Raw genomic sequence first — 24,193 nt, 5'->3', positions numbered from 1 at the left:
AAAATTTTCGCGATGTTACCTAATCATTTGACTTTACAACGTCTCGCTTTGTACCTTGTTTCAAATGAACCCACAAAATGAATTCCCTTAGTTTAATTATTTGCTTAAGAGGACCGCATTTTTAAGTAGTAATACACGCAAGGTACTATCCCAAACAGCAAAAGCCGTCGTTTTTACATTGATTCAACGTCTGCAGGTGGTTGAATCAATGTAAAAACGACGGCTTTTGCTGTCTTGTTGCAGTGCCGTAGAATATTGTCATATTGGTGCAAACTACGAAGTAACAGATTCTATTCCTTCTCAATGCAATAGTTTCAAGTCGATTTTAACTCTGCCAAATACTTTTCAGCAGTGTAAAATTGGGTTGACGAAAGCTGTAGCCAGCGAGAAAGCATGTTGATATTTTCTTGGTTTTCAACCGTACGTTATGAAAACAATTTCTGCTATTGTAACATTCTTTGATGCCCAGATTAACGGATTCAACGTAAAATATAGGCTTTCATATTTCAAACATTTCGTCAATGCGTAACCCAAGCATTAAACCATCTGTGTAAGAGTTTACCAATTTTGCCTGAGACAATATGTAGGATGCCTATGAAAACACGATATGGCGCGACCACACATCATGAATGTCGTTATTGCTGAAAGCATTCTTGTTGACTAAGCTATATACTCAACCTCTTTGAGTTTAACTTTAGTCCCTTTGGAAACAACGTTTATCAATTTAAAAATTGTTCTATAGTTTCATAAATTGTGTGATTTCTTGTGCACTGACGATGTTCACAACCAAGGCAATCAAAATCTTGTTTACCACAAATGAAATAATAAACGAGACAAATTGATTGAATCTGTAATCGATATCGCAGCTCAAACTTAATTTAGCCTACTCCCGGACGAGATCACTGCATTGGTTTACGAACAAACAATCGCTTTGACTGGCTATCTTTGACTCCACCTCTCTCATATCACTAACAAATGGTTCTCCGGTTTAGCAGGTTTTCAAGAGTCTTTGAGCACCTGAAGCACATACAGTTGTTTAAATTATTTGCACTTTAATGCTTCGAGTGTCACTTGTCTTAGATAGATTTTAAAATGATGGCGACAGGTAATAAAAAAAATATAAAGCATCTCAAACATTTCAAGATAAACATCTTCTCGGTTGAGTAACCTGGTAGCTTATAATTTTATTCAGAATTTATGAAAACAACATTTAATTTGTCTGCTCATATTAGCAGTCTATTTTGACCTTTGTTGTATTTTCCACCTGGGCCTGTTAAGCAATTTCTACTTATGTGAGTTATGTATGTTTATGGTTTAAAAAAGTTAATTCTCTACACAAATTGTATTCTACATGACGGTTTCATATTCTCTGGTAGGCCTTTCCAATACTTTGCTTATTTTACGCACGTAAATGACAGAACTGAAGTGAAAATTTAGTACATGCTACATAAAAAACAAAAACCGTCACAACCTCTTTGTATCATTATGTTCATAGCTTTGTTTCTGAGCGGCAATAGGTTCGAAAGCGATTCGAAAAATGTTATTCACTTTAGCTGTTATTTTAAACCAAGATGGTTAACTCAACCAAAATCAGATTTGACGGTAACAAAACCGGTAAATGTAGTTGCATGTATGACTTTTAATTATACCTTTAAGAGTACTTTAACTTGCTCTCAGGAGGACTAGCTGATGAAGTCTCCATCAAGTCAACGGTTAATTATAATAATCCTTAAAATTTACCATGTAGGGGTTATCACCACCACCAGGAAGTTAGATCGGGAAACGAAGCAATATTATTGGCTGACTGTGGTCGCTAAAGATCGTGCCCCAATCCCATTATCCGGCCGCTTGTTCGTGTTAGTGGAAGTCACTGATGTTAATGATAACGCTCCCTTTGCAAGTCAACCCATATATTTTGCAAGGTAAAAATAGCAAGCATTTAAAGCTGGTAATTTCTATTGTGGACATTTTCTAAAGTTGCTGGTAATTTCTGGAAGTTACTTTACTCATTTTTGAAATTTGATGTTGAAAATGAGCCATTCCGAAACGGGCCTTTCCGTGAAAATGACAAGGCTGCTTGTGCAAACCCTTATGTTGTTTTGCAGCATCGCAGAAAACAGCCCAATGAACAGCCTCGTCACCACAATTGACGCAAGCGATCGCGATTCAGGGCCTGGTGGTAGCATTTCATTCGACATGGCAAAAAACAGATACTTTAAAATCAACTCATCAACTGGTAAGTTGAAGAATACACAGTCTACTATTAGCTTACGCCTGACGCGCACATCAACTTTGACACGAGCTTGTTTTTGCCCGCACAGCAAAATCCGATATTTTTACATTGATTCAAGGTCTGCAGACGTGGCTACTATAGTGGCTACTCATGTCTGCGATGGTGTTGCAAAGTATGTGAAACGAAGGTCACACCATTGTGACAAAAATGTACTGCTTCTCTGAAACAGACATGTACACTTTAAAGTACGGTTTCGTTCAACTTTTGCTATTCACCTACTGAATGTTTGAATAACGAGAAACAAGCCAGATTCGAACTGGATTGATTGGACATAGGATTCAGCGATTTTTTCAGATACTCAACATTCAGCGAAACATGTCTAGTGAAAATCAAATTGTGACAATCCTAGCATTGCTTTGAAAGCTGCGTGTTTAGACACTCTAAAAACTGTTGCTGTGTGGCACCACATTGCCGCAACTATTCCCTTTCAGTGGGTAATGCGTCATATAGAGTTTTGAAGAAAAAACTTCAGTCGGCAGTAGGCCCACAGTATTATAATACAGCTGCCGTGGGAAAGTGCCACCTACAGTGTAGTCATTGTTTAGAAGACTTGACAAAGATTTTCTATGAGTTTCCTTAAAGTTTCTCAAATTTTGCTACCAGCGTGACTAAGTGTTCATTTTTTAAGTTATTCCAATACAATATAAAAGATCCCTGTATGGCAAACATAACTTCTGTTAAGCATTTTTCAAGGTTCATGGTAAACTGCTTTTTTACAAAGTTCGTAGCTCATATTAACCAAAAAGCTTTGCTTCAACTCATCCTTTGTGAAAGTATTCACACGTTCTTTTTTGAAACCGTCCTCTTGCACTTACATTTAGCTTTAGCCGAGCATTCATTCAGCACACTTTGTATCTTCAAGAAGCATAAAATTATGAATTATTTTGTTGCTGAACCGCTCTGTGCAAGATGTTGATACCGTTTCCGCGAACTCTTAAGTTTCAGTTTGTGGTTTTTAAGCGCCTTGTTCGTATTTTCCTGTTAGTGTGCACTTTATTGTGATGTTTAGGTTTTTTGCAGGTGACTTCAATATGTGACCTGTTGTGGCTTACCATAGTCCACTACAGTGTCAAACCATTTTGTGACGACAGAACCAAGCCCTGAATTGCATACTTATAGTTTTGCAAACGAATTTATATTATTGTGTTTGGTTAAGGAATGGCCCATAAAAATGTACAGTTCGCAAATTTGATGCGCCATCGGCAATAAATCTAATATTGCGGTGAAATACAAGAAGTTTACAATAGTTTAGCCTAAGGCTTTTAGTCTTTGCCAGCTTAAGTTTGTTAGGTTCTTTTCCCGGTCTTGTGGTTATGTCGCTTCTGTGATGCTGTACCATGTAAAACATTGTTTCCGACGTTTGTGGATTCTTGTGGGTAACAGAGCAGGCCTATGCCTTGGTTTGACATCAGCTGAAAGGCTTGTTATATGTTGTGTGGTGATTTCAACGCTATTTTACATAGTTTTGTGAAAAAATGAAAAATAGTTCTAGAAACCGACATTATGGTCATTAGATTTTTATTCGAATTACCCGTAGAACAATAGTGACAAGATACGCGGGTCAGCTGGTTGCTAGCAGACCTTGCCATGTCCAATGTGCATTTTGATAGAATTGAGTCCGTGCAGTCCAGACGCCACAGTGTCTGTGGACAGTGGAAAGAATTATAAATTTTTGGCAATAGAAGCTTTCGGTTTGAATGGTGACAGTGCCAATTACCACAGTACTTGCAAACGATAACTCATCGTACCCACGAGATATCCAGCTCTTCAAAAACTGGTTTTAAGAGCTTACACGTTGATTGACTATCGCCGCGATCCATTAGATTTTTCGTTGGTTTGGAGTTTCACAAATGAAACGGACGCATCACTTCCCTTTCAATTATAATCTCTGATGAATTTTTATCCCTGAGCAGCCTCAGGGTAGCCCAGTATATGGAAACAAGTGTCGACAAAATCATCTACACTGCCAGTTGGCTTATGTGAATAGTGTTTCTCACTCGACTTGTGGATGAGATTTTATGCTAGGTTTGTGACAATTGAGAATTCGGTAGACAATTACTTTTCTGCTGCATCTCTTCTCATACCCTGCTTGTGACATGTTGGCTAAAAGTAAAGGATGTTTTCATGGCATCCAGGCCGGATAGCGACTGTCAAAACAGCGACTGTCATAATGGCGACTTCATAATAGCGACTTCATAATAGCGACTTCATAATTTTTGGATTTATATCATGCCAGTCAGCAGGTTTTGACTTGGAGGCCAAATTTCGAGGTCGCTGTTTTTAATTAATCGAGTTCTTGATGAATCGCTGTCGTGTAGTCGCTCTATTGACAGTCGCTGTTTTTAATTAATCGCTGTCGTGTGGTCGCTCTATTGACAGTCGCTGTTCTGACAGTCGCTATTTGGAACCCGAGCCGTTTTCATCAAGCTTAGCCAGGTGTCGAACCAGGGTTGTATGAATGAAACCCAAGCCACCTTGCCACACTTTGCCATCATACTTTCATAGTTTTGTTGTGAAGATAGGTTTTGGACATTCAATATTCCAATAGCCTACGCTTTTTTGTCTGATGACATCGTCAGTGATAAGTGTTGTGATAACTTTCCTCCTAATATACTTTTTAGAAGAGAAAATTCTCTTGATCTTAAATTGATTGTACAATAGGGTGGAGTGAATTTCACTTAATGTTTTGGATTTTGATTTAAGGTGTTGTAATGTTGTCTTTGGGCCTAAAAAACAACCCCGAACATAATTTTGGTTCTCCTACCCCTAAATTGACCCTCCTACCTGAGGTCAAAGGTCACGCAAGGTCAAAATTGCTCTATCTCCACTTCTACTGGTGCTAGAAGTCTGTTTAATGGCTTAAAAGATTCAGAAGACCCATATTTCTATCTGTTCTAAGAGAACTTTTTCTTCTATTGCTAGTAGAATTTGATTAAACAGCAAAAATATAGTTTTGTGGTATTTTTGCTTATACAACATTATAGTTAACGAACTTCAACAGCCAAAATAGTAAATTTCAGCAATTGGTTGGATTGTTGTTTGAGAATCACAAAGCACTGGAAAATACCGACCTGCAGAACAATTTGTGAATTATAGACTTAGATGGAACCGCAATTATGACAGGTAAACACCATTGCAGCATTGCCACATTAGAAGAGTTGGTGCAAAGACCTTCGCAATAGGTCATCTGTGTCCTGCATACCAACGAACTACCTCTCAGGCATGTCTTTAAGCACTAATTGGATGGAGTCTCTTTAAACTCCGACTCGTTTTCAGGCCCAATTGGCAAAGAGCTAAATGGTTTAATGTCTGATTGGCATGGGGTTAAGTTTAAGCCATTATCTTCTATTGAATTTCCTCAAACGCCAAAAGAAGTTATGGAAAGTTTGAATTCCGATCAATTTTATGCATACCAAATTTGTTTCGCTGTCATATCTGGAAAACTTGAGAATGACTTAGCACAGTTTGAAGTAGGTGGCTTGTCACATGCAAGATGGTTGACACTTGCATGTCGTCTTTTGAGATACTACACTTCCCAAACAAAGCCGAGCCAAAATTTTAGAATTCTGGTAGAATTTGTTTAAAAGTCTACTTCCTAAATTGGTTTGATGTCAATAGCCTAACTCTAAATAAATAAAGTAGCTGTCAACTATTTTCGCATGCTCAAACGAATCAACCAATTTCCTTAGAAGCAAGCAAGAGACATTGCATCAAAAACTTTGATACGTAATGGCTTCTCAGCTCACCCCAAAAACATTCTTCTTTCGAAGATGGCTGACGCCTGACGATGATGATACAATTCGATCGCAAGTTGTCAATATTGTGCTATCGCTACGCAGAAGCAAAGATGTTGAAATGACCCCAGATGGTGAAAGGGCAAAGGCAAATTCTTTTGCAGAGAGGACAGTAACTGTTCGAAAATTCATCATACCGGAGATCAATATCAACGCTGAGTTCTACCACAACATGGTAAATTTTGATGAAATTCATGTCACAGAACCTACTGCAACCAAAGTCATGAATGATGATGCAATACAAAATTTCAAAACAAACAAGCTTGAACTTGATCACCCATGCCACAATCAAGCTGTAGAGCGTCATGTGAAGCTTGTAACAGAAGCTTCCATGCATGTGGCTAGGTTCGAAAGATGCCTGGGATGGTGTGATCCGCAAAAAGATCAAATCCCGGAAGTTGATGTCCTCTTTCAACACCAAAAAGCAATTTTACTGCTGAATACGATTGCATAATAACCACTTGTTTTTTCGTTATAGTTACCAGGGGCATAGCCGGAACCTAAATATGAGGGAGGTAAAATGTTTTGTGACATTTTTTGAGTGTTTAAAAGTGCAACTGGATTTTCATTTCCAAGCAATGGGATTTTCATTAAGTGCTGCTTGACTTGAAGACCTGTCGATGGTCCCTTCGCAGCCTTCCCGTTGTTGCTGGTTAGTTCATGCTCAATTTAAATTTTGATTGTGTAATAATTATTATTGTACGTAGTGTGACTTGACAAAAATGTATCTCTCTCTCAATAATTTTCATGCCTTTCAACCATTGAAATGACATCTTAAATGCATCAAAACATTAATTTCATACTTAGTTCAAACTTCAGTTCCTCATCAATGCTGCAGATAACAATATTTCGATGTTCAATACACTTATTCTCAAACAACAATCCAACCAATTGCTGAAATTTACTATTTTGGCTGTTCAAGTTCGTTAACTATAATGTTGTATAAGCAAAAATGCCACAAAAACTATATTTTTGCTGTTTAGTCAAATTCTACTAGCAATAGAAGAAAAAGTTCTCTTAGAACAGATAGAAATATGGGTCTTCTGAATCTTTTAAGCCATTAAACAGATTTCTAGCACCAGTAGAAGTGGAGATAGAGCAATTTTGACCTTGCGTGACCTTTAACCTCAGGTAGGAGGGCCAATTTAGGGGTAGGAGAACCAAAATTATGTTCGGGGTTGTTTTTTAGGCCCAAAGACAACATTACAACACCTTAAATCAAAATCCAAAACATTAAGTGAAATTCACTCCACCCTATTGTACAATGAGTAAACTGAATCTCAATTCTTTTCCTCTACTTTATGTGAAACCGAACCGGAATTCACTGTTTATGAATTCAAGCACTCTTTGTGCCGCCCCATCGTGTTGATAATAATCATCGACAAGCAGCTGTTGAAATCAAGCGGAACGGCGCAGGTTAATTAGCTTGTTGAAAATATCCTAATCCTGACCCCAGCTCGAAACACGAGAACGTTTCTTTAGCGTAGTTGGTCTCGCACCTATTTCTCCACCGCATCCCAGTCAGCAAATTAATCTTTTTTTACATTGCTTCAACGTTTGTTTTTTACATTGAAGTCAATGGGTGTTGTCTTCACATTTCGTCGCTCGAGGAACTAGCGCTTTCAGTTTTACTCGACCGCTTCAATGCCATTGTTCGCTCACAAACAAGCCGAGAGTCTGCTATCTATTTTGCGTTACTAATTTAATTTCATACTTTTCATAAGGCTTTGCAAGAGTGACACTTAATGCTTCAAAGTTCAAATCGACTCGGAAAAAAGTTTGTTTGATTCTGTTTTTCTTTGTTTGTGACAGTCAAGCGTGAAACGGAAGCTTGACCTGATTTATAAAATACTCAGATGCTAACTCAATTATGGACGTTTTTGTTGTATGTGCCGGCTTGTGTTCACTTCTCCGTAGTACAAACCTAAATAAAGTCAACGATAAGGCAGGAAAAACAATCTTCATGTTCACATGAAGTTCCTTGCGAAGAAGCAGCCAAGCGCTTGCGATCGTTTGGGAACTGACGCCCTGCAATTAGCTCTTTCAACTCTGTCGTGCAACTTGGAAATCGACTGATCATTTTTCAACAAGCTCGAAGCAGACATCTTTCAAGAATGAATATAGTGTAAGAAGTCATAAAAATTAATGGTAGCATAATGTCCTTACTAACATCTTTTCCGTTTTCTTCATGTCACAGTCTTTTTTGTCTTCCAAAAGTTCATGTTTTTTGTTGTTCAACGCCTTTGGATGACCAAAGATTGCAGATACATTTTTGATAAGGTTACATTCATTGGCAAACAAACACCAGTGACTTTCAATCAAACCTAAACAACCTTGCACGTGTCATAATAAGTTGGGATGTAAATAACGAGTTTTGCGCAATGAAAATATTTTGCTAACCGTCGCAATGCCCCGAAGCTTATTTTCAGTTTAATTTAGAAGCGACCTTTTCATTTTTAAGTTCATACTCTGTCAAGTTTTACTTCCGAAAATGGCATCATTTGCGGAAATTTATCACACTGAGTGTGACTTGATGTTGTCCGATTTTGATTAATGAACCAAAACTTGTCTCTTAACCAAATGATCACTGTCAACAATGAGCCATTTGGCAATTTCATGCTTTGTCGCAAGAACGCCCTTACACCTCTTGGCATGATCGATTTGTTGAAAATTAGTACAACCTGATATAAGCTGTTTTTCAGCCAGCAAACCAGTCCTTTTTTCAGATTGGTTCAACGTCAACAGACGTTGCGGAAAAGGACAGATTTGCTTGCTAGGTCATAGTTGATTTCTAAATAGTCGGTCTCTTGGTCAGACAAGGATTTGTGATCAATTGAAAAGTGGTCAAAGATTTGTTTTCAAAACACTACGACGAAAAAATTGACAACACGGATTTGGTTTTAATAAATGGCGTTTGACTTGCTGTGGCTGTACAATAGTTTGTAAGATATCTTTAACCTTGAGCCGCGAAAACTTTGTTTAGTAATTTGTTCCGAAAATATTGTGGGTCCCGAATAAACCATTGCTTGTATTGTATGTTTCGATCTGGTATTAGTTAGTTACCATTTCATGCAACTTTGCTTGTTCATGCTCATATGGATTTTACTTCTTATTAACAAGCTTGGAGCGTCATTAGTTAAGAAATCTCTTCGTACTAATGAAAAATTTAATTGGATGTGAGTTAAGCTGTGCTTTTACTGTCAATTATTTAATCTTTTTAAAAGTTTATTGCCAATCGAGATTCACATGTTAGGTACAAACGTCTCCAGAGGTTTTCGGTGTGTGGTTGTGTCAAAACGTTATATGTACAACTTGTTCTTCGAATTGATGGAAATTACGACATCATTGCACACCCGTTGAGCATTGCAACATAACCAAACGTTTATTCAACGTCTTTCCAGTTGGAATTTTTGAACCTTTTTGTTTGATAAGGTTGCGTAATTTTGGTTTTCAGTTTTTAACTGACTCTTGTTTGCTGAGGGGCCAACCAGACTGGCGAAGATGCTGTCATCTCTCCTCATATACGTCGCCAGACATTGAAACGACGAAAATGTAGCATCTTTTGGAGTTGGGAATTAAAGTACATCTTTGTCATGCTTACTGTTTGCTCTAAGCAGCGTATATTGTTTTCAAAAGACGTTATTTAACATCGAATGAACAAACAGTAATGTGACGCTTTGAGAAAGTTACCTCAAATTTGCAAAGTTTATCACTCGGACCAAGGCCATATAAATGACACTTAAATATTTTAATGTTCTTTGATTAATATATCTAGAGAAATTGAGCAAGCACCAAGCATAACGACTGTTCAAACACGGGGTATGTTGTGAATAATGTTGATATTTGCTTTTCATAATCGATTTTTATTGCTGCTTCACAATAATAATTACGTGTAATTCCCGATTCTTGCATGAAATATAGACTTGATATAAAGGTTGTTTCATAAATAAAGCTATTACATCTTCAATATTATAATTTTCATGTCTTTGACCTGTATTGTGTCAACACATCGATCTAATTAAATCACTGGTTGCAATAAATCAACTGAACTTTTATTGACCCAACCGATGCACTATCATTGGTCCACGCAGATCTCATGTTTAATTTTGATTTTCTTTATCGAGCCTAGGTTTATTACATGTATTAAAAAGGTCAAAATTCTGCGCTTTTTTGATTTCTTCTTTTACAAAAATAACAATTAAAAGTAAAGCAAATTGTTCCCACTTTTGGGTGACTGCCAAACGAGATCATTTTTTCAAAACTTATTCTTTTTTGAATTGAACTTCTGTAACATGGTGACCACCATGTTCTGTAACAGTTCATGTGAAAACACGGAATGTTGGTTATAAAATGTTGATTAGTGTAGATAGAGTAAGCTGCAGTGTAGTAGAGCACCAACATCCATTATTACAAGAAGGTTATGTCAAGCGTCATATCGCTGATATTTGTCAATACACAAATTTGTCGACTGGTAAGCTTGCGGTGCTTATCTTATCGATTCGTCTACGAAGCATACGATCTTGAATGAACAAAACCGTGATAGCGTTTGGTCACAAACGCCGCATATTTGTTTTGTCCACTTGCTCAAAGTGCGATTAAAGAAAGCTTGTTTTTCACAATGTTGCATGTTGTGATGTTGATTAGAACAACACTTCCGCGGGTGTCGTTGTGTAAACTCACTCCTGTCAGTCATTTTTTTTTGCTTTATGAAGTTTTTGTCCAGTGCCTGCATGTCTAGACAACATTGAAGAGCGTTTAACTAACCTTTACCTTAGGCACAGGAGTTTGAACGCTTTTAAACTTGCCGTTTGTGATCTATTCTTGTTGGTCCCTTTGAAGAAAGCTTAATTCTATGCTCAGATTAATTCTTGATGAAAGAATAACAAAACTGTTTTCCGAGTCAGTGAACGAAGTTTCTCGTATGACCTGCTTGAAATTGTGATTTATATGTTTAATTCATTAAAATATGTATTGATTAAGTTTGTTTTCACCTGCTCATTTTTCTACCAACGATACTCTATTGACATTGATGTGCAATCGGCTAAAACCAGTCTTTTTTTACCTGTTAGAGTCTATCTAAGAAAATTTTCTCATTTTTACATCGTTTTAAGCTCTGACAACATTGAAACAACGCAAAATTGCTAGCGCTGCTAGCTGGGAGCAGCCAGAAGAATGTTAATGCAATTAACCAGCCAAAAAGCCTGCTGCGTCACCCCATTGTTCTCTGTTTAAACAAGAAACCACCATGAAATTTGTTGGACCCCTTTTGTAAAGACAGTGACTGACGCAATATTCTAAATATACTTTTTGCCTAATCGGTTACCCTTTCATATCTTAAGATCTTTTCAAGCCAAAGAAGCTTTTCTTCGTCGAACCAATGTTAGGTTCCCTAAAGTTTGAAAGCATTAGTGTTGAATCATAAGCAGACGTTGATTCAATGCAAAAACCACTGATTTTGCTGTCTTGGATAGAAAAAGAACGAGTGCGGTGCAATGAACCTTGCTGGTTTGCTGTCGCGCCAGCACGCGATGCTGTGGCCTTTATGGTTCACGGATCGGCTTCCATTGTCAAAACCTCGATTTCTTGAAGAATAAAATGCGGTACTTTTGTGCTTGTTGAGTGTAAATGTGGCAGTCTCTCAAGCAACTGTTCGTTTCTTAATTACGCTTCTTCAAATAAGCCGCTCTGTAGCCAAAGACCACTGACAAAGTAAATTATATTTAAGCCTGTGCTGCCCACGCATTGTGCACACATCCCATTGTGTATCTTCAATACTGCACACATCTTCTCTTTCATTGTCGTTCCTCATTCGCACAACTTTTTAGTTTGCACTTCAAGCATTATTACAAACGTGACATGGAAAAGAGAGTTGTCTTGTGGACTAGCTTGTATCCAAAGCATCCTGCATACTGCTGTGTTTGCCTTCATAGCTTGAAGATTCACAGAGATTATCATCAGTCAGAAATGGAGGGTTTGTTCCGGTGTAACCTTTGAAATTGAAACCAAGGTTTTAAACAGTTGTGTCTCACTTCGGATTTGCCCGATATGACCGCGTTTTTATAGATACCGATCGTTTTTGACAAAACCTTCCTTTTAACCTCACATGTTTGTTTTGGAGCTAAACATTCTTTGGTGAGCCGATGAAAAAATATCTAAAACGACGTCACGGTTTTTGACTTTTCCTTGCTTGCAAACATTGCGACATTTTGACAATTTTTGCGTCCGAAGGCGTTGGGAAGCACGTAATGATCTTTCAATGATATCTGTGTGAAGTGTAAAATGTGCTCGATGACTATGCTCATCTTTGCGCTTGTAATCAAAAAGAAAAATTAATCCGCTTATGTTTTTTTTTCTGAAAACATTTGTATCGCCTGGCAAATTTTAAGTAAATCTCTACCGTATCCAATCTCGGTGTGAGAGTTTTGTATTCTGTTAAAAGTTATTTCACAAACATGTTTGGTTTCTGTGAACTTCGACTGCTTGCTGCCACAATATCACCACGACAGCATTATAGATAATTTTTTTTACAAAAATTGTCTTTATTTTCATGAACCAACTTTCAGAAATGCAATGACTCTTTGTGTAGTTTGACATTATTGATAATATAAGTGAGCACTCCAATTTTGACACAATGCCCAAACTGTAGGTAAATCATTACGTCAGCGTTTTTAGCATAAAACTGAAGAACTCAAAGTTTGACTGTTTTACTCTTGACTTGTTTTGTTAAGTGCAATTAGTGCACCCACCCACTCGTCTTTTCTATCCTGGCGTACTTAGTATGGATTTGTCAAAAAGTAGCCGAGTGCTCTTGAAATCCTTGTCTGCCCCACTGAATATTCAGAGGCCCAGAGACAATGTATCTAAGTTCGCAATTTCTCATTGTCACAACGTCAGATTGCACAAACTGGAGGCAGCAGAAAAGAGTTTGAAGACATTGGGGTTATTCTCTGCAATCACACTTGAGCTTTTGGAGCCTTTGTTGTTTGAAAGTAAACACAGAATAGTGGATGTTTCCTGTGCCACATTTTCAATAAGTTGTTTTCAATTTTGTTTTGTGGTACCATCTATCTTCATCTAGTACACATGCGGTCTACTTTTTCGAAACGCTGCAAGGTCCGCACACTTACAAATAACAGTTGTAACCAAGCGACACAAGTATATCTTTATTTATCTGGATATAAATTTTTGGATAGTTTTGGTAACGCGTCGCCCCTTCCCATCAAGAGGGATGAAATCCTACCGCTTTGTTTATCATGATTCCCGGAAATCATTCACATCAAGCAGTTTAAACAATGGGATTGTACAGTTTTGCAACTTCAGCTTGGACGTCGCCTTGTATAATCTTTCTTCGTTGGAGGTCTTTTGCTTGGTCATATTTATTTATATGGGCATTAAGCATTTCGTCTCTTACTGTCGAGTATTGGCGACTTTTCCATTGTCCAAATGCTTAAGTCTATTGTTACATGGCGTGTGAGTGACATAAATGCATTCTATGTTGTCACAGAATATAACTGAGAATCAACATTTCTTTTTAAAATGAAGAAAAAGTCCAGCACTTTCCAAAAGGAATCCATCTTGATTTAGCCAACAAAAGTTACCTTTTCTGCATAGTTTCAACATCCAGCGACGTTGTAAAGAAGACTACTTTTTCCAGTTTGGGGATTTCTACAAACAGAACTTTCCTGTCTCATCCTTCAATTTGTGAATGTGATTTATGTTTGGTTTGCTGCACGCATAGGGATGTTAACCAAAGTACTGTACATCAACGAAATCGTTTTTTCTTAGCCCAGAGCTCAAGGAAAGGTGATTAATTACCTTATCGCAAAGCAATTGGGTTAATCTGATTTGTTTCAAAGAGGGCCATAAAACTTCATTTGCCTGGATATGGATGCACTACAGTAATTTTCTGTCAAATTATCCTTTAACTTCTATTTACAACTCAGGCAAGAGGAGATTTTTAAACGTGTAGTAAACGCGTTTGCACTTTATGAGCAATATGCAACTATACTCTTGACATTTCATTTGCTTTATAAAATCGTTAAAGTTTCTCACAGCATATATAACTTTTTACCTTGAAGCGTAACAGTGCCAGTTATTAGTTTTGTTTGAACTTGGACTGTTTGAAACGCTAAAAACACGCTAAAGTTACGCTTTTTTCTCGTGTGGGTTTATGGAATTTCTTGCTAATGGAATCAGAACGAGGTTAGACTTGCAATGAGTTGCCTTGAAGTGGTGTTTATGAGGCAGCATCCTTGGTGTTGTTTGTTGATGAGCGGCTTGTCTTCATCTATATTGCTTTCAATAAACAACTATTTACCGGCACTCATTCAAACGTCATTGGTAACACATGTTGAGCTTTGCCTAGCGACGGCATATTGGTCAATAAATGATTGTCACTACTAAAAGTTGTTATCAGCGTTCACTTCTTATTTTTCTTGATTGCGATCATTGTAAGTAGCACAGAAATAAAACATCTCTGAACTTGTTTTTCGTCTATTAATGCAAAGTCGTTATGGTTAATGTGGTCTTACGCCCACGCCTGCCTTTTCCTGCCGCAGTGCAGATATTGAAACTTATATGTGTGTTGTCCTGGACGCGATATGTGTGCACTGGAAGATCTTGGTTGAGAAGGTTGAAACCATGGTTGAAACTTACGATTTGTTACTTCAAGATGTTTTTTTCCAATTAAAAGTACGTTGGTTTGCCTTTACAATTCACATCGTATATTAAAATATATCCTCCTTCAAATGAACATTACCAGAGTCGTGCGGCTATGGCTGATACAGCAGACAGCTTGCTCGTCCAGAAGTCACTTTCGCAAAAAGCTACACCAAAATCTTGCAAAGTCGCTAATGCCTTGAGTGTTGTTAACACGATGGCTATCTCAAACGAATGAAATGAATGAATGAAATGTGTTTTCACAATACTTATTCGGTTCATCACATTTTCTTAATCTTTTGCACTAAGCGGTGTGACTGTGTTCTTGACATGAGCCATCTCATTACCAACCTTACTATTTTTCATTACCATAGTGAAGATAATATAGAGTTGCACAAAGCCAATGCAGTGATTTAAATTGTAAAGTAGTGAGCCAAGCTTGGCTATAACCTTCAACATGCATCCAAAAGAGTTTTTTTTTGGTGAAAGTTTATTTACCTTGCAATAAGGCTGTTTTTTTTATTACTGTTGTAAGGAGTAACATACCTAGTTAGGTAAATTTTTATGTTTGTGGCAACTTGTTTCCGTAGTTGTTCCCAGCGCTGTTTTTTTCCCAGCTTCATAGTTTTGCCAATGATTCTTCTTCACCATGCGCAGTCGTTCGCTGTTTAGTTGACCATTGCATTGCGAGAGCAAACTAATATTTTAGCATGTATTTTTTAGATTAATTGGAATGTAAACAAAGAGTGTCTTTCTCAGTCAGCAAATTAATCCTTTCTATGTAGATTCTTCGTACAATTTGCTGGCTGGATTTGTTACATAATGACTTAATTTTCCAGTTGAGACAACAAATAGTGCGACAATGTGTTGTACGTTTTTGTTTGGAGAAAATTTAAAATCGCAAGTTTTAGCGTCGTTATGTTACGTGCAACGCGGTTTCTTTCTGTAAAAATGTCTGACGACTTTTCAAAATTTGTTTTTGGCGATTTCATAAATACATGAATGCCTAATCGGTGATTGAAAAGGGAAATTTTGTATACCACAATTTTATTGACTTAAGTGTCGTAAGCGCGCGGCTATTTTCCAAACAATGAGTTGCTTTCCAAGGCGCCGCCGGAACCCATGGAAGAGAAATCTTCGAAGACGGTTAGCTTGGGTATTGTGTGTTACCAGAGCTTGTCTGCACTCTCGCCAGTGTTTTGTAGGGGCAGGTGAAATTTTCTCTATTCAGCGTTTTACAAACCGGCCATTCAATAGCAGTCAGTCACTGTGGCCAGACTCGATGAAGCTGAGAGACAATGCTTGCTCGTGGTGACTCATAGGCCAATTTCACTTCAATCGTTTTGGTTGCACTGTATCACACAGAAGTTGTTTTTTTTTTTACAACGCGTTTTTGATTTGCTATTGTTATCTGAGCTATCAATTTTGTAACTACATTGTGAACAAATCTTTACCTCCAGCTGCTTGTTAAGAAGAAATTACTTCTAGCTACTAGATTGAAGATTTATTGTTGAAAGTAAAGTACCTCAATACTTTTCCATTAATAAGGCACTCATCTAAACATTACTCTTTTTCCGTCCATTACCCTTCATTGCTTTCCGCTCGCACAAACACATGTCGTACACGGTCATGACGGAATAGAAGCCCAACTTTACGAGTTTCTCTATTTACATTAATTATATCAGATATTGTCAGACTGGCAATAGATATTTATCATTCACCGTTCTTTGACAATCAGTTCCGCCATTATCCTTTGTTTAGCATTGCCTGTCCAAGTACAGTTAAAAATGCAACGTTTTTGAACATCAAAATTACTTTTGTTTTATCAATGCAACGCTTTTACCTGGAATTAGTGTCAGACTGCAAAATGCTAAACAAACTTACCGGTGGACAGCCGAACGCGCAACAAGCGATGATCTAATTTGTTAAAAATAGGCAATGATCTTTCTTCCAATGCTTTTTAGTCTATCATCATTATCGGTTTGCATTTGTTTGGATCAAAACTAGTTAATCAGCGGCGTGACGTTGGCTTTGCGGTTTCAGTTTTGTCAGATTTTGTCTTGGCTTAAATCGCTTGTTTTGATCACTCCAAAAAAAAAAACGACAAACACAATGCTCAAGCAACCGGATTATCTAAGCACTGAGGCCTCAGGATGACTCATTGGTGAGTGGGACAGAGAGTACACAATTAGCAAATTGAACTGTTTTCCTCCAACCGACTGTGGTCTCTCCTTCTTCCCTCGATCTGCGAAATCAAAGCGTAACTACCCACCAGAGTGGAACGAGTCGTTTAATTTCCTAAAAAAAAGGTTGGAGTGCTTGTGAGGAATGCGACGAGACTTAGCAGTTGTTTGCACAATCAAGCAAATAACTTGACGAATTGCCTTTTCAGGCTTAATCAACTCGAAGTTTTCAAATGGAAAACATAGTTTCAAATTGAAGAAAATTGCCATCTTAATGACAGTGCAATCGAAATGCTCTCTTCATTTGCAGCAGAGATTGTGTTGTTTGTTTAGTTTGCAAATGTCAAGCAATTTGCTACTTGTTATCTTCATACCATTTCTACAAGGTTGCTCAAGTAGAAATTACTTTTCATCACCAATGAAAAACATTAGCAAAAGCGCTGAAAACAAACCATAAAATCAGTGATGGCTTTAAAATCACTTTTGTTACTTCTCAACTGAACAATAACTTGTTTCTTATAAGTAACGTCACTGCTACTACCTCATACGTTAAAAGAACCAGTGTTTGAGGCTGTGCAACCTAAAGACATAAACCTCCAAATCCAAACAGCTGTTTATCATTTTGAAGTTTTTAACCTTATCAATTTTAAACCTTATAAAATTATTTGCGTGCTGGTATATCGTAATGCAGTTGCAGGCACATTGCAGTTGGTGCTTTTTTCATATAATAAAACATTAAGGATTTTCCTTTGTCAAATGTTTTCTATTTTTGATTTTTCTTGTCAACATAAAGTTAAACACTAATCTTTCAAACAGTTTTTGTTGCAATACATTTTCCGATGAACGTTGATGGATTTGACAGAATGTGATGCATTAGGAGCATATTAAAGATTATTTCATTCGCAATCGATTGCTCTAACGCGTATTTCAGCAAACTCCCATGCACTTTACAAAATTACATTTCCTAATCCTTCAAGTGTTTACATCTCCATTCAAAGTTGCGGTATTTGTTTATCTTTGGTCGGAGAAAATGAATTATTTTGATTGAATGCTGGATGTGATTGCGAAGGGAACGACCCATTTCTTCCATTTCACGTTCTAGTCAGAATGGACGCCTGACTTCCCAGACTGCTTTGCGTGGAGTATCAATTTTAAAACGAGTGTCGGAGACGTTTAAAAGACGTAAAGACACGTTGTGCTTTTTGAAACATGAAAAGTTATAATGGACGACCTTGACAGGACCACCTATTGAGGATTGCCGTTGCAGAACAATACGAATCAACAGCAACCCATCTCACAACAGTGTTGTTTATTTTTGCCATAAACTAACCATTTACCTGTTAAGATTCTCCAGGTTTAAATAGATCATTTACAAAAGTTTGTGTGTAAATTGCACTTAGAGAAAACTGTAACAAGCTTTTTTTTTAGAAACTAAACGCTTCCGCCTAATCTTATTGCTGCTAAATACTGATAGTTACACGCAAACAGGTGTCGCAATAAAGCACAATTAATCATATTCAAGGTGAGATAGAATGAGTAATTGAAATCGGAAAGAGTACCTTACAATGTTAAGCCTTAACACCACTTTTTGTTACCCAATTAGCAAAATTATTTACAGCAGTTCATCTTCGTCAAATGTTCTTTTGCTTATCATTCTTTTTCTTGTCTTGCAAAATATTTCTGTCTTGACCATATCTGAAGTTGTTTTCTTTGCAATTATCCAATTTCCAGTTAACAAAACTTGCTAATATTTTCATGGCATTAAAAGAGGGGCAGCTTTTGCTGGTTAACTTCATTTTGTTTATATGGGAAAAAACTTCTGAAGCTTCCAGTGATCATTGAGAAGGTGATTTCGCCACAATCTAAGTACGATTGATTGCCGGTATCCAATTGGTCCCCTGAACTGATTAGCATATTGACGTCATAATTAAATTAACTTAACTTTGCAGACCTTTGAAACGCCTCGAAGCGTAGATTATTATTAGCTTGATCTTGATAAGTAACTGTTGAATTACCTTCGAATGCCTCGTTAACGTTTCTTACCAGTTGCTGTTCCTGTAAGAAATAAATATTTTATTGGCTCATTGTGTTGCAAGACGTGTGCTCCCAATAACCGAAAATGATTGCCTCATATTATATCACTTGATCGCTCAATGCAGTTATTGCACGCTCGACGTATGGGTTTTCGAGACCTTTATCTTTTATATCTTCAATGATCCTTTTGTGCAAAAGTTCATGTTCAAAACTTTGAAAAACCTAAACAGAAAACCGGTGTTTTAAGTAATTTATCACAATTGCCGATCTGTGGATAAGTTATCACAATCTGTTGTGGTTCAACATGTGCTCCATACGGAGTTTGTAAATCCGTTTTAATGTTGCTTAAACAATTTGATGGTAATACAGGTTAAATTTGTATCGAAACGTCATCTTTATTAACTTTTGCGAATGATGCAATCCACAACTGGTTGTCGATTGGTGCTGTTCCATTTTGATCCATTGCTCACGATATGGCAACATGGCGGATAGCATTCGATGTGTTGTTGATACAGAAAACCCTCGGGAACAATAAAATTTTACGAATTGTATGGTAAACAAATAGCTCAGTTGCATAAAATCGAAACTTTATATAAAATAACTCACAACACAGTATCTTTTTGATACAAAGCCAGGTGCTGACAACGAAGTTGGACATTGTAGTTTCCCATATTTCATTTCCCAATCATTTCCTATACTTCAACATCAGCGAACGTCAAAAAAACAAGCCACTTTAGCGACATGCTACCGGCCTTCTTTGGCCATAGGTTCACTTTTACACATGTATTATTGTAGCAATGATTGAATACACTGGGATGACACTGACGATTCTTTCAAATGTGTGGAAACACTTCATTGTTTGGTTGAGTCATCCACGCCCATTCACTTATATTTCATAAACCGAATCATGTACGGGGCCGCCCGCTTGTGTTGTCAATGATATATCCCCAATATTGTTTCTCCTTTCATGATACGTCTTAACCCTGCGCCCTTTCTTCTGATACTTATAGCATTACACTATGCTGCTGACAGCACTGTATTTACTGTAAATTATACATGTATGTTATATTCTTATGTGAAAGGGAGAATAGATCTATGTTTGATATCAAATAGTTGTTTTTATTTATGTCACATGAGCCTAAAGTATCATTTTCAATACACAACTCATGAACTATGGCATAAGCTCATGACCAAGCTGCCTTTTAAAAGTTATAACCAAAATTCATGTCCAAGAACTAATACTGTAGTTTGTTTTTTTGTGACAATTGCTGCATTGAACAAATTCAGAGTTGAACAGATTTCATTTTTGAGCACAAACTGTTTCTTGTCACTTTTATCAACCACCACATGCCGCGCACACTGCTTGTCTCAATAAACATTTGTTTTGTTGAAGACTTTTCGGAATATGGGCTTATCAGATGAACGATTTATTCCGGCGCACGCTTGATCGATTTTGACGTTTGAATGCGCTGTTTTGATAGATGAATATCACCGGCAGATAAGCAACGCTATTAATGAAGTCTGCCTGTGTCTTCCCAGCGTGTGAATGCGGCTATCGTTGTGATAGAAGGAACTTCAACAAACGGTTTCATACTGATATCAGATTGGAACATTTGAAACCACATGTTTTACCAAACGAATGGTCTCGCTATTATATCTTTCCAGAAATGCACAAGCGTGTAAAGTTTGATTGAATGGAAAAAGAAGATGCTTACCAAGCGCGTTGTTGAACTTTCTTGTGCTTGTTTTGTCTTTACGACTTTGGTTTTTCTTAGCGTCGCCACGAAGTCCAACCAGACTTTACGGTGCTCAGCAGGGCAGACATAGAAAAGACATTATATCACAAAATTGAAAACAATCTGAGTTAGACATAAAATACTAACTAACTTTAATGAAACACGCACTGTTCACTGTTTGTCCACATTTCTGGTTCAGTGCTCAATCAGACTTCGGCTCATGATGAATTGTAAGGCGGTCTATTCATGTTGTGGGAAATCGTCTTCAACAGCCAATTGCTGATGTTATGAAGTTTTATTATTTTTATGTTCATTGTGAATTTAACAAAGCGGGCTTATCCATCGACGCTATGATTTTCCAGTTAGTGGCAAAATGTCTGGTTTCTTGCCTGCAGGTAAACAAAACAAACATGATACTTGGTTTTTGCTTTTGATCTTGTAATCGGCTTCCGCGCGTTACGCTTGTGGTCAAATGAGCAAATTTACTGCTTTGTTCAACACGGAACCGCTATGTGATGGAATGTTGGATGAGATGTGTCAAATCTCCTTGCAATGTTTTGACGTCTTTTTGCGTCGACTACAAAAGAAAAAGTTTACAATTTCCTGCTGTTTACCATTGATTTACAGAATGGTTTGGGATACAGGTGTTGAAGGCAAACTTTCAAATGCGCGAGTTGTGCTTTTCGATGGCTGGGGATTTATTCCTGCATAAGGTTTTGATTTTTGACCTCATCCTGTGGACATTTGAATGCTTGAGGTGAATTGGTCGAGATAAGGCTTCAGTCACGTATCATTATGACAACTTTATTTGAAATATTCCAGATATGAAGCTGTTTCAATTAAAGTAAGATATGTCAAGCCTGCGGAAATCTTTTTATAAATCTGAAAAATTCGCAGAATGCAAAGATTGAAATGTTTCAAATTTTATGGTAGATTGCAATAAAAAAATCAAATAAACTACATCAGCATGTGCAAGTAGGCTACACTGCATGTTAAAAAAGACTTTGTCAAAAATTTAAGCACCATTTGTTTTCAGAATGAATTGCAAACGTTTATTTTTTACCACGCTATCGTTCGCATGAAGCAGAACGGCAAACAGTTCGTTATCAGCAGGATAAACTTTTTTGTTTTTTTGAAGTTTTTTCCATACAGGTGGTGATTATAAATTGGTATACTCTTATACGTGTGAAACGACACCGTTGTGGCAAACCCAGTGTTTTGAAGAGCTCAACCACTTTAGCCAAACCAAAACATTTGTGTCATTCATTTTGCTTTGCACCTACTCCAGAATAGCGTTGAACCGAAAGATTGATTTTTTTTTTGTAATATCGATACTATAAATATGTTTTTTACGCTTTAGTTGATTTATCTATCAACATGCCAAAAGATCTGGGAGTTTTTTCCGCATCACTTTGAAATCGTCTTCTACAGGCGTGTGATCTTCAAACGTATGTCTACATTCGAAAAATGTTGACTTGTTGTTTGTTGAAAGATAGGATTTTAGACGAATATAACACAAATGTCGCGAACGTACAGATGTATTCGCGAAACTGAACAACGATCGTCCTCCAAACACGGCTCGCTAGTCACAGCAGATTGCTTCACATTTACTCCCATATGCTGTTCGCAAAGGAATCTTTTACCACCGTGTCCTTTGTTACAATTTGGTCTTTTATTGCAGGCGCCATACGAACAAGCAAGCGACGTTTGGATCGGGAGTCTGCCAACGCGACACAACTGACATTCGATGTGAGTTTTGTGCAAGTGCCAGATCTAACATTTTGTTTATTCATTTGATTAGCTTTGACGATGTACTAAATATTGAGATACATTCTTCAAAAAATATTCGTCATTAAATCTTTCAACAATTTCTGCTATTCACACGTATTTTCCAGCTCAGCCATAACGAAACTGATGCGGTACTTTGCAATGAAGTCATGTTGGTCTTATAAGATTTTTTAACAATGTCCTTAAGACAGCTGAGTTTATGCAAAATCTCTTGAAGAGCATTTTTGAGTAATGTTTTTGCTCATATTTTCGCTGTTAGTTATATGTGTGACACGAGCTAAACTACAAATCAAATTAGAAGTCAATTAAAACGGTCAATCGTATGGGATGTGTCACAATATGAAGTTTCAGTTAAGTGGTTTTTCACTCGTAAACTTTAACTGCTTGATGTGTGCGTCATGTTAAAAGTTAGCTATGTTTCTTTTAACCAAGCACTGTGATTATTGTCCAATATGATACTGCCTGTATAAGTTGTGGCCTCCTGATTGAACGATACAGATTTGTTTCACAAGTGATGCCGTCACTCATTTGAGGGCGGACACCCTCTCCGCAGCCTGTCAGCATTCGGTTTTTCTGCCTTTAAATCGTTGAGCTTAAACGAAATTGTAGCCTACTTCTTAATTCAATTTTGGACGACGTTAAGAAGATGTGCAACGTGCGGTTTCATGTTTATTAGCGCATGAAACATTTTCTTTCGTTGCTGTTGACAATCTTTCAGTAATGTGAATGCAATTACAAAGAGTTTGAAGGTCGTTGGTTTGAATCGTTTTCTAAAGCGATATTAACTGCATACCAGTTTTAAGAAGGAACTTTGATGCCACGGTTCGTTACTCTATCTGAATCCAGTTTGATAAAATTGACATTGTATTGTGGAAGTTATTACCAAGCACATTGCAATAATGTAGTTTTTGGGCTTTTTGAACGTCTCCTCTTTGTGTGCTGGCAACGCTGCCTAAATCTTCCCCACCAAATTGGTATGCAGCTGAAATTAGAATAGCATGATTGTAGGCTTTCTACAAATGACACAGCATCGCTTACTTCTAATGAGATGCTACCCTTTTTACCAACCCAGGTAATGAGAGCTCGGCGGGCTCCAAAAGTCTTTGTTCTGTTCAGGTAGATGTAAGACCACGTGACCCAGGACAAAATATCCGCCATTTTTTATCATTGTAGCACGTGTGGGCTTTAACGTTTACTTTACGCCAGCTATTGGAAAGCGATAAACTCCGACAGTGGTTTGTGATTATGTACTTACAATTTGTGAAATGCGTTCAGTTCCGCCAAATTATATTTTTGCCTATGTTCTTATTAACCTATTCTTTGTCACAAAGATACAATTATAGCAGGCATACCTTTCATGATTGGAGATCTGCTACATTTCTCACCATCTTTTGTCTGAATTTTTAGCCCGGCGTTTTAGCACCTGAAAACCGCTTGATCTGACCAAAGTACAGCAAGCCTACAATTTTTTTTTATAATTCAACGTTTTTTTAAGGATGAGAAAAGCGATTCAAAGTTTCCTTGCTCATGTAATGTGATAAGGATATCATGTGTTTGCACGGGTGTACAAGTTGTTTTCCGAATGTGACAATTCCATTATTTTTCTTCACGTTTTGTAATTTCGCTCTTTCAAGCGTCACTCTGAATCTGATTCGTCTAACTACCGCAAATTTTAGTTATAATTTATCAGCGAGCAGATGTTTTCTT

The 24,193-nt window shown here is 37.3% G+C and overlaps 1 protein-coding gene across 1 annotated transcript in view; it reads left to right on the top strand.

The window, feature by feature from the left end:
* LOC145780182 (protocadherin Fat 1-like) overlaps nucleotides 1-24,193 on the top strand; it is a 59,467-nt gene that overhangs the window by 5,111 nt on the left and 30,163 nt on the right. The window contains exons 3-5 of the mRNA XM_082591888.1: nucleotides 1,748-1,922; nucleotides 2,106-2,236; nucleotides 22,380-22,447. Coding sequence (XP_082448014.1) covers nucleotides 1,748-1,922; nucleotides 2,106-2,236; nucleotides 22,380-22,447 — 374 coding nt within the window. The remainder of the gene's footprint in view (nucleotides 1-1,747; nucleotides 1,923-2,105; nucleotides 2,237-22,379; nucleotides 22,448-24,193) is intronic.

This window comes from Aplidium turbinatum, chromosome 11 (assembly GCF_918807975.1).
Source record: "Aplidium turbinatum chromosome 11, kaAplTurb1.1, whole genome shotgun sequence".
NCBI lineage: Eukaryota > Metazoa > Chordata > Ascidiacea > Aplousobranchia > Polyclinidae > Aplidium > Aplidium turbinatum.
Note: the sequence above shows the minus strand (reverse complement) of the source record. Positions and strands in the feature narration are given on the sequence as shown.